This window comes from Lynx canadensis, chromosome D4 (genome assembly GCF_007474595.2).
Source record: "Lynx canadensis isolate LIC74 chromosome D4, mLynCan4.pri.v2, whole genome shotgun sequence".
NCBI lineage: Eukaryota > Metazoa > Chordata > Mammalia > Carnivora > Felidae > Lynx > Lynx canadensis.
Window position 1 is genome coordinate 12,301,222 of NC_044315.2, and position 11,337 is coordinate 12,312,558.

Below are 11,337 nucleotides of genomic sequence, written 5' to 3' on the forward strand. Positions count from 1 at the left end.
ACTTTTATTTTAGTACTACTTTTCTTTGCCTTGAATCTTAATATATCTACTATTTAATTTTCTCTTTTGTGTCCTGTTAATGTTCTAATTCAATATTTACTGACAAAAGAATAATGGGCATTTGCTGCATATCCTTGTTTTTCTCATTACATTGACTATTGACTAAAATGCAAAAGAGTTTTAGATTCACCTGCAAATGAGATAGGGTTGGAAGGTGAAATTGGAGAAGAGGGAAGGGGTCATGTGGTTGTACCTATTATCTTTTGATTGACGTCAAGGTGTTCCAAAATACTGCTGTTAGCTAACCACAGGAACGGCCCTCTATTACTTGGGTTCAGAAGGAAATGGTGGCCTTCCTCAGTCTAAAACAATGCCTGAAAGATCTCATTGTGTGTTACACGTTTGTGCTGAGATTATATGTATACACATATATGTATATGCATAGATATGTATACACATGATTTTGTACTTTGAGGCAAATAGTTCTAGTTCTGAGTCTCATGGGATTCTGCCAGCATTAAGGGACCACATTTCCTAGACCCCAGTTTCAACTTTAGGATCTGCTGGCATTTGTTCACATAGCTCCATTCCACAGCCTCCCCATTGGAATACAAAAAGATTTGACTTATTGGGGGGAATATATAGTTGCTAATAGGTGAGAAGGAGGAAGGAAGGAAGGAAGGATCTCTCATTATATATATACACAGCTGACCCTTAAATAATGTGGGAGTTAGGGGCACTGACACCACCCCCCAACCACAAATCATTTTTGACTGATGCACAAATCCACAAATAATTTTTGACTCACCAAAAACTTAACTGCTAATAGCCTACTGTTGACCAGAAGCCTTACTGATAACATAAACAACATAAATAGTTGATTGATACACATTATGTATGTTATGTGTATTATATACTGCATTATTACAATAAAGTAAGCTAGAGAAAAAATATTAAGAAAATCATAAGGAAGAGAAAATTTATAGTACTGCACTATATTTATTTTTAAAAATCTGTGTATAAATGGACCTGCACAGTTCAAACCCATATTGTTCAAGGGTCACCTGTTGTCCCATACATATAGAAATAGAAGAAATAGAAGATAGATATGGTGGATAGATAAGTAGACATTTTTCCTTTCTATGTATGTATGTATGTATGTATGTATCTATCTATCTATCTATCTATCTATCTTCTATTGTTTCTATTTCTCTGGAGGACTTTCACTAACGTATATAGCTCTTGGGCTCTCAAATTTTACTATTTATGTATTCGAGATGATATGATTCTCTCTCATTGATCCTGTCCCATCCTAATGGTATTTATTTATGACCAAGTAATCTTTTTGATGAGGACCTTGGCAAACATTTAATTCAAGTCTACTTAAAAATTAGGAAGTTAAGGGGCGCCTGGGTGGCGCAGTCGGTTAAGCGTCCGACTTCAGCCAGGTCACGATCTCGCGGTCCGTGAGTTCGAGCCTCGCGTCGGGCTCTGGGCTGATGACTCAGAGCCTGGAGCCTGTTTCCGATTCTGTGTCTCCCTCTCTCTCTGCTCCTCCCCCGTTCATGCTCTGTCTCTCTCTGTCCCAAAAATAAATAAACGTTGAAAAAAAAATTAAAAAAAAAATTAGGAAGTTAATATTTTAACTCATCCTCATCTCGTGTATCACCAACAGTTGAGAAATTGTGGTCTTAATTTTCAGGAAACTCAGATTTTCAAGCAGTTTTTGTGTTGTCTCTTTTTAGAGGAAAGAACCCTGTGTTCTCTAAAACTACACCTTCACTTTATATTGCCTTTTGAAGTGAAGTAGCTATGATCTTCTTTTGTTTCTGGGTTAAGTCAGAAGAGTTTAGTTCTAATTTCTTTCTTTTAATTATGTTTAACTTCTACATTGAACATATTTGACTTGTGTAAAGGAAGAAAAAAAATTTTAATTGAAAACACTGGGCCTCAAATTTATAACTAACCATGCCATTATAAGTATAAAATAGTGGCAGGTGTCCTCACATAATACACACTGAGGAATAAAAAAATCGTATTTATTTTTTCTATGATAGGACCAATCAAAGTTTGTGCATTAAAAATGTATCAATAGCTAAGGTTTAATGTGGCATTGCTTAGTTTTTGATGCTAGACATTACTAAAGTTTATGATATTGTTTAAAGTCAGCTTATTTTGTAAAGTGATTATTCATGCGGGTCTCCATATTTTTCTTCGTGATAATCAGACTCTTTAGTGATATTAATATTTATATTTATATGATAGCCTAACCTTCCTTGTGCCTCCCATGACTATTTTCCTTTAGATGCATCCTTCTATTGGTTATAAGTGTTTTTCGTTTGTAAAATTTTATCAAATAAAAAGAGTAGTAAATGTTTTTCAAATATATAACAAAAATATATCCAATTAGTAACATGTTTGTTGTAGCTGTATTTGCCAATTACTCTTGTGTCTGTGATACAATCACTGGGAGAAGAAAATATCCAATAGCAATGAAGTCATTTTTAAAATAGTGAGGAAATGGATGAAGGAGTCTGTCTGGGATGCCTATCCTCCATCATCTCTAGGGTTGATAAAGTAGACTTGGCTGTGTGGAAATTGTTCTTTTGCTCTCACATCACTCCGCATGTGTATACAGAAGACAATCTTATTAGAGGACGACAGGTCTTCAGTCAAGTGCGTATAACAGCTAAGGAATTTTATAAATTATGTATATTGAAAGTAATGAAACAAAATATCACGGTAATCTACCTGTATATTTACTTTCACTCCATCCACTGTGATATTCACATAAATAAGCTTGCTGCCTCAAATGCCTTTTTAAGAGTAAATGGAGTACCCCAAATGACCATACTTACAGGCATGCTAGGGAAGAATGGTCTTTGCTATATGAGTGCCAGGTGGCTAATAGCTATCTGTAATGGTGGACACAAGGTTAGTTCACAGTGACTGATTTGGCCAGGAATCATAACACATTATGCATTTTTATGGATGATCTGGATGAAGGAATTGAGACTAAGCTTTCAAATTATTGTATACTATTAAATTAGGCAGAGTTACTCATGTTCCAGAAGATAGTCTTCAAACTGAAAATGACCTTGAAAAATTAAGCTATAAAAAATAAAAGATCCTAAAGAAAAAAGGTGAAGTCAAATAAGACTAAGTACAGCCAGAACTTGGTCAAGACTGAGTACACAGCTGACCAAGAAATGGTAAGGTCATTTTATTCTAAAGAAGGTTCAGGAGATAATGGTGTTCAGAGTAAGAATATAGCACCCAAGGGTCAGTGGAGATGAGGGTGGTGAGGGGATGGGGATCTGAGCAGGATACCTGTCACTTAAAGATACTGATACATTTTATTGACATAGGTGGTAAAACTATATTGTTTCCTTCACAATGAGAGAATGTCAAGTGGGGGGCCCCCTCACCCAGAGGACCCTCCTGTAACGTCCTAACCTGTCTTTCCAAGATTTGTTTAAAAGGAGGAAGAGAACTAGAAGAAAAGGAAGAAAGCTTTCTTAACCTGAAGGCAGATTCTCCCCATAGTGATTCTGTTGCTGCATCTTTAGTGCTTCCTCTTTCTACGGCCTGTTTGTCCTGGCCATAGATGTATCTTTCTCTGGCACTCTTTCCTTTCCACCTTTCATCAGGAAGGCCACCATGCTCACCACTATACCACCAATGCCTGCTTCTACCTCTGATCAGGATGTTTCATTAGACTTCCTCTCTGTTTCTCTGGAACGGCACTGTTGGTTATATTTTGTCGGGTCTTGCTCTGTATGATGTTTCTTTGGGAGTGAGCACCTGTTGGCTCCCACTGCATTCTTCCACCTCCCTCTACCTTCAGAGTTGATGACCCTGCAGCACTTCATACCTCTCCTCCTTTGTCCCTCATGGCTTCTTTATGGACCCAACCATGAGTGTCCATAAGACTTGGGATCCAGAACTCTGTGCTTCTCGTTTTATGCAATCTCAGAGAATTCATCCACACCCAAGGCTCTCCAACCATTACTTTTTTTTGGGGGGGGGTGAGATAATATATTTTATATAATTACAAACTTATAGGAAAGTTGCAAGAATGGCACAGGGAACTCCCATATAATCTTTACCCCAAGTGACCAATTGTTTACTATTTGAGAGTAGGCTGTGCCCCTTTACCTATAAATAGTTCCATGTGATTTTCCTAAGAACAAGGACACATATCTATGGTAATATTTTTAAACTTAGGAATAATTGATGCAGTGTAATTATGTAATTCACAGTCTGTATTCAAATATCATCCATGGTTCCAATACTGTTCTTTATTTTTCCCCAGCCAATATCTACTACTGTGCACAGGGCACTGACCTCTTTCCCAGCCGTCTATCCCACAGCACCACATTTCAAACAAAGATTTTGTATTGATGTCATCTCACATTGAAAATGTCTTAAAATGTGACTCATCATTTATCTCCTAAAACAATTCCTCCCTCCATCTCCATGTCTTTCATATTCTTTTACTGGTTTTAGAACTCTCCCACCATCCAGATTTGAAGCTATAGTTCATCTTTGATTCTTTAGCCCCATTGGCCTGGTGAGTCCTCTAAATTCTTGCCGTGAAATGCGTCTTCTAGTCTGGCTCTGCGTAAGCCATTGTGCACCGATACCCATTCAGTCCACACCCCAGACAAATTTTACCAGAGATCCTCATCTACCTTAAGGGCCCAGTAAAAGCTTGTGGTGATTATCCTATCTTAAGTAAACATTGTCAGAACTCAGGGTCGGTGTAGCACTAGAACAGTGAACAGTCAACAATGTGTGGTGATTCGCACCTCTGTTTTTATATGCAATTTCTAAACATTTCTTCCTAGTCCCACTAAATAAATGTTGAACATGTACATATTTAAATATTATGTTAGGGTGTGGAAATATAACAACTGTTTACAACTCACATATGCAGAGGAAAAGTGTCTAATGGATAACTGGCCTTCTTCCTGAGCCCACCACCAGTGGGAAAACACTCACCCTTCAATCCATTTACAGCTTAGTCTGATTCTGTAATTTAAATAGTTCCTATAGGAAGTGTTTGATTTCCCTTTAAAAAAAACTCTCACTTTCTCAGAGATCTCCTCCCATCCTTTGTTTGCAGAAAAGAGCTAACAGCAGAACTGAGACTGTTCTCTCTTAAAAAGCCTGCTTGCAAGGTTGGCCCTTGTCTGGCATCTAGAAACTTGACTTTGGACTAGAACTCCCTAATGAGAGTGGTTCACTGCACCTAAACAGTTTGTGCAAACAATATGGTTCATGTTGAACACCTGCTTTCCTTCTGGGAGTCTGGAATTTTGCTAGGCAAAGAGTGCGTCTGTGACCAGCCCCTGAGAAAAACCTTGGCTACTGAGGCTCTAATGAGCTTCCCCAGTAAACAGTATTTCACAATCCGTTGCTGAGGAAATTAAGTGCATCCTGTGTGACTCACTGGGAGAGGACTCTTGGAGGTTTGCACCTGGTTTCCTCTGGATTTCAGCCTGTGTGCCTTTTCGCTGATTTTGCTCTGTATCCATTTGCTGTAGTAAATCATAACCACAAATACAACTACATGTTGAGTCCTGTGGTTCCTCCTAGAAATCACTGAATCCAGGGATAGTCTTGAGAACCCCAACACATCCTACTTTTTCTCCATGTGGCAGATTGTCATTCTCCCCAAATGGTGCAATACATGTGGTCATCCCACATGCCCTTACAATGTGATTTGGATACTCCTTCCATTGAAAGGCAGAGTCCTTATCACCTCCCCTAGGACTGGGTGAACCGTGACTATGGTAGAAGTGATGCTATGTGACTTTGGAGGCCAGGTGATAAAAAACAATGCAGTTTCCTCCTGGTTCTCTCAGTGCCACTGCCATTCTCAGAACCCAGGCACCATGTTGAAGGCCCAAGCAGGCATGCGGGGAGGACCTGCATCATGGTTTCAGTCAACAGCCCTAGCTGAGGTCCCAGCGGGCAGCCAGCATCAACCACCAACCGGAGTGAGGGATGTTTGTAACCCCAGCCCTCAAGTCACTCCCAGCTTTCAAGTCTTCTCTGTTGAGGCCTCAGATATTGTGGAGCAGAGAGATGCTGTCTTTGTTACGCCTTTTCCAAATTCCTAACCCAAAGATTCTGGAAATGGGTATTGTTTTGTACTGTTCTACATGGGTTGGCCTGTTTGTTACACAGTAATGGTAACTAGGACTCTCCCTAAGATGGTATCCAGGTGTATGGAGAGGGGGATGTGCCTTAGCATCCTGATGCCAGAGGGCAAGAGTAGGATTTTTGTGTGCTGTTGTCTGCCTGTTCTGGTCTCTGGGATGATGTCCCTAGTCCACCTGGCCGCTCTTTTCCTTGCTGGCATTGGTGGCTAAAGTCTGTGGACATTGAACCGTCCGTCTTTTTCTATTTCTCACTCTTTCTCTCTGGGCTAGCTTAGATCCCAGATGGCTTGCTTGGGATAACTCAGCCTCGTTTCCACTCCCATAAATACCGTGGACCCCACAGAAGACTTCTGTGATTCCCATTCAGCCCCAGCTCCAGTGTTCAGCTCTGCAGCTCCTGTTAGTAACCCCCTCTGCAGACTCCCCACAGGATGCCAAAAGTGACTCAGAGTCTCCCTCTGCATAAGTGTGATGCCCCACCAGCGTGGGTGTGGTGGCCTCCAGGCAGATGAAAGGGCAGCCTGAGATGGTCAGTTTCAAGAGTTCTCATGAGGGATGGGGGCCCCTCTTATGCCTTTCCATCATTACTCTGATTTGTCTCATGTACTTCCCTCTGTCCGGGTGAGAGGGACTCTGCTGGCTTAAAGTCTGGGAAAGGGAAAATTGGGAAATACATTGGCTGTCTCTGCCATCCTGCTTTTCCCTTTTCTCTTGTTTTCTCATTCCTATAATTCCCCAGACTCTTCCCTATCTTCCGACTATTCATTCCAACCTTTGGTTAAGCCTTAACGAAAGGATATTTTTTTCTATACATTTGGAGAACTCTATAATGTGAAGTCTTCCAGGCCTGGACATTGGTATTCTAAAGTCCTCACAATTGTGAGTGGTTTGCAAGGCTATTATCTTGCTGAAAAATCCTATTTTGCATATTAGAAGCTGATACTACTTTGTTCTTTGGTTAGCATTTTATTCTGAAACAAATTTTGATCTCACCTTGGGCAAATGACTGGTTACACACAGAAAGGGCAAAACTACGCATCATTTTGAAATGATTACCCCCTGTATACTTGATTTGAGTGGCACACTAAATTACTTCTTAAGACTCCTACCGTCTCAATTTGGCCTTGGGTCTAAGCTGCAGTCACTATTAAGGTCCTTTAAGGTGGCTCTTGGTACAGCTGTTTTATTCTAGTTTGTGCCTTTAGTATTAAACTTTGAAAAACCATTCTTGCTCTGCTTTCATATAATAGTTATACCTTCCTGGATCCCAGCAGTGTGTTCTTATTGTCCTGTTTTGTTTACCTATTCCATATTCACATTCTTCTAATTCTTGATTATATATTTAGTCACAAATTTATTGTTTGCCTTTATTCCTACTATAAATACATACTTGTCCTACTTCCTTGGTTTTGGCCATTTTTTTTTTTTTGCTCTGATTCTTAGTACTTCAGTGTTCCAACATTACCTATTATTCAGGTACACATTAGTTAGGATGTTTTTAGTAGGTTGTACAAAATCCAACTCAGGTCAGACAATAAAAGCAATTTATTGGTTTACGCTTTTTTTTTTGAAAAGTCATGTTTCAGTAAAGGATTGATACAGCAATGTCATCATGCTTCTTACTGACTCTCAGATATGCCTTTTATGGTGTTGGTTTCATGCTAAACTGATTGTAGGAGCAGTACCAATAGCAACCTGGGCTAGATGCTTCCTCATTTCCAGTAATGGAAAAAGAGTTTCTTTCCTCCAAACCACTGAACAAAAGTCTTGGGCTTTACTTTATTTGGACAAACTCAAAACACATGCCCAACACTGGATCAATCACTGAGATCACTGAGAGTGGACGTGAGATTATTATAATTGTCATAGGCCAGTTAGATTCTGCCCCTAGAGCTTGCAGTAGGATTGATCTACCCAAATCGTGTGGCCGTCACACAATGGGGGGTGGGAGAAGTGGATTCAGGGTTAACTGGAGTCATTTCTTAAAGTTTTCATGAGCTAATTATACTCACGTCTTCCCAACCCAATATTTACTGACCTCACTTTGATAGCATGAAGTCAGCCATAGCGGGAGTATTTACAACACAGATTTTGGCAATTATCACAAATAAGTTGTGTGGTTTTTTTTTTTTTTTCTGGTGGGGAACTCACTTACCAATATACCTCTGATGATAGAAGGGACTCAATTTCATGTGTGTACGAGTAGGCAGTAGTCTCTTAACTAGTTTTCCTAACTTTTGGATTGCTCACCCCTACTTATCCACTTTTAAAAAATAATAGCTTTGTTGAGATATAAGTCACATGCCATAAAATCCACCCTGTAAAAGTATGCAAGTCAGTGATTTTTGTATAAACATAGGGTCATACAATCATCAGTTTTGGAACATTTTCATCACCCCCAAAAGAAATTCCATATGCATTTTATTAGTCACATTTCTCAACAAATAGATAACCACTAGGATAGACAGAAAGAGAGAGGAGAGGGAGACAGATTGATTTATTTTAAGGAATTGGCTAATGCAATATGGAGGATGAGAAGTCCCACAACGTGCTGGCTGCAAGTTGGAAACCTAGGGAAGCTGGTGGCTGTAATTCATTCCAAGTCTGAAGGCCCGAGAACCATGTACCAAGAGCAGGATAAGAAGAATGTCCCAGCTCAAGCTATCAGGCAGGAAGGGACTGAATTCTTTCTTCCACTGCCTTTTTCTTCTATTCAGGTCCTCAGTGGATTGGAAGATGCCCACCTACATTAGGGAGAGCAAATTGCTTTACTGAGTGTGCAGATTCAAATGCTGATCTCGTCTAGAAACACCCTCACAGACACAACTCATAAATAATGCTTAGCAAATGCCTGGGTGCCCCGTGATCTATTGGCCACTGCACCCATTAACAGTCTCTCCTCATTCTCCCCCTCCCCCAGCTCCTCACAAAGTTAATTTCTATCTCTGTGGACATTCTTTAGAAGGAATCATACAATGTGTAGTTTTTTGGTTTAGTTTCCTTCACTTAGCATAATGTTTTCACGGTTCATCTATGCTACAGCATGTGTCAGTATTTTGTTCACTTTATTACCAAATAATGTTTTTTCACTGTATGAATAGATCACATTTTGTTTATCCATACATCAGTTAATGATATGTGAATTCTTATTGTCATTCTAATTCTAATTACTGTTCTGGAATCTGATCATTTCTACCTTCAGTCGTCAATACCTTCTTGCTGCCAGAATCCTTTTCTTAAAACATCACATTTAATCGTTTCACCTACCTGATCAAAATAAATCATCCTCTCTGCCTAGGGGATGCTAGAGAAACACGTTGACCCTGAATTTGAAGCTCCCTTTAGTTTGACAGAAGCTGGTGTAGGAATGAGCAGACCCTGCCTCCCTTTGAGCAGGCAGGTTTGTCCAGTAATGCTCAAATTTCGTTGGAAGGGCCTCTACCAGACCAAAAACTAACATATGTGCCTCAGAGAAATTAGACACTGCCTCCAAAAAACAAAAGCCCAAACTATACAGAAAATAACATGGATATAATGTAGCTTTAGGATTTTGTGGTTTGTGTTTCTTTTCATCTCCTAATTATTAAGAATTTCATGAGGGTCCTGGAGGGATAATGAATGCATCTTACAGTCAGATAATTAGTTACAAGTCCTGGCTGAATTACTTAATATTGGCATTCCTTAAAATCTCTTTTTCTTGAGATTTTAAGCAATATCTTTTCCTATATGTAAAGTGGGAGTAATAATTCCTATGTCAGAGTCCTGCTATGGATTAAAAGACATAAACACTCAACTATTGTGCCCAACCCATGATTGACCCCATACTTATTGTTATGGTTGAATAAATGGTTACATTTTCCAATTATTTTCAATAAAGCCAATCTAAGATTAGAACTATTTTGATGTTCTTTCATTGTTTTATAGTTCTGGTGATTTAATTTCAATATTGTGTTAGTGCTTTAAAATTAGCACCAATTTGAAGCAGAAATTAGATAGTGAGTTCAAGGGCTTTATGTCCCTTGTCTACCATTATCCTTGATGTAATCTGAGAGAATCAATATTCCCTTTTGGAAATGGTCAATGACAGTGTCTCATTTTATTACAACGGAAGTTTCTATGAAGTGCTTTAGGGATAAATACCTTAAACATTATACTGGGTTATCCTGAGGTAAATTTCTCAGAGGAATGAACCTTTGAGTTTGGCATTTACTGGCAAGTCACTTGATAGCGACTATGAAAGATACAACCCAAGATAATATTCTTTGGAATAATTATAACTTATATTCAGTTTAAAAAGATGTTGAATGATGGGTAAATTGTAATTGTTTTGGTCTTACGTAGATGATCATGAAATTTAAACGGTTCTTTGTGCCGTATATTTATGGTTTAGAAAAATTTTACATGTATAACAATTCATCTTTTTAGCTTTATAAATAAAAGAACTAGATTCTTCTTTGAGAATTAAAGTATTTGTAAATGAAACAATAGCCATATTTTCATTGAAGCATTTGTAACTTGAGATATTAAATTAATTGTGTGAAAATTAAACTTGGATCTTAATAAGATCAACTTTTAGAAATCACTCGTTTTTACGTATTTCGGTCATTCAATATTATTTCTCTTTCTCCCCCTCTCCCCCATAGGATTATCCTTGTCAAGATGATTATTCAATAATCCACAGAAAATGCCGTTCTCAGTTCACAGATCTAGATGGTTCCAAAAGATTTGGCATCAACACTTGGCATGATGAAAGTGGGACTTAGGCTAATTCATATATAAAACAAAAACTCTACCCATTAACTGGTGGTCCTATTGTCCCCTTTTTAAAATAATATATGGAATCAGATTCTCTAATGAAAGAATAATGGATATAACAGTTGATTTGCTATCCTAATAAATGCAATGGAAATGGTGTTACTATAGTAGATTCCTTTAAAAACAATATCTTAAATATTCTAGGCCATCATGTATATATCCTTCTTCTCATAAAGCTACTCTGGTATTTCCCAAAGTTTAATGTGTATACCAGGGAAGGTGTACAACACAATTCTAGATGGTAATTGCTGGAATTTTCTTTTATTTATGGACTATGTATTTATTTTAAATTTTATTAGAAAAAATGTATAAAGCTAGCACAGTCAAGCTTATGATTGCTTAGAATGGATAA

General features: G+C 38.4%; 1 protein-coding gene across 3 annotated transcripts in view; it reads left to right on the forward strand.

The window, feature by feature from the left end:
* The window catches only part of CD4H9orf135 (chromosome D4 C9orf135 homolog), an 84,755-nt gene extending 73,673 nt beyond the window's left edge, over positions 1-11,082 (forward strand). For all 3 annotated transcript variants that reach the window (XM_030293321.1, XM_030293319.1, XM_030293320.1), the window contains exon 6: positions 10,814-11,082. In XM_030293321.1, the coding sequence (XP_030149181.1) occupies positions 10,814-10,933 (120 nt within the window). In that variant the 3' untranslated portion in view covers positions 10,934-11,082. The remainder of the gene's footprint in view (positions 1-10,813) is intronic.
* Positions 11,083-11,337: the final 255 nt, after the last annotated feature.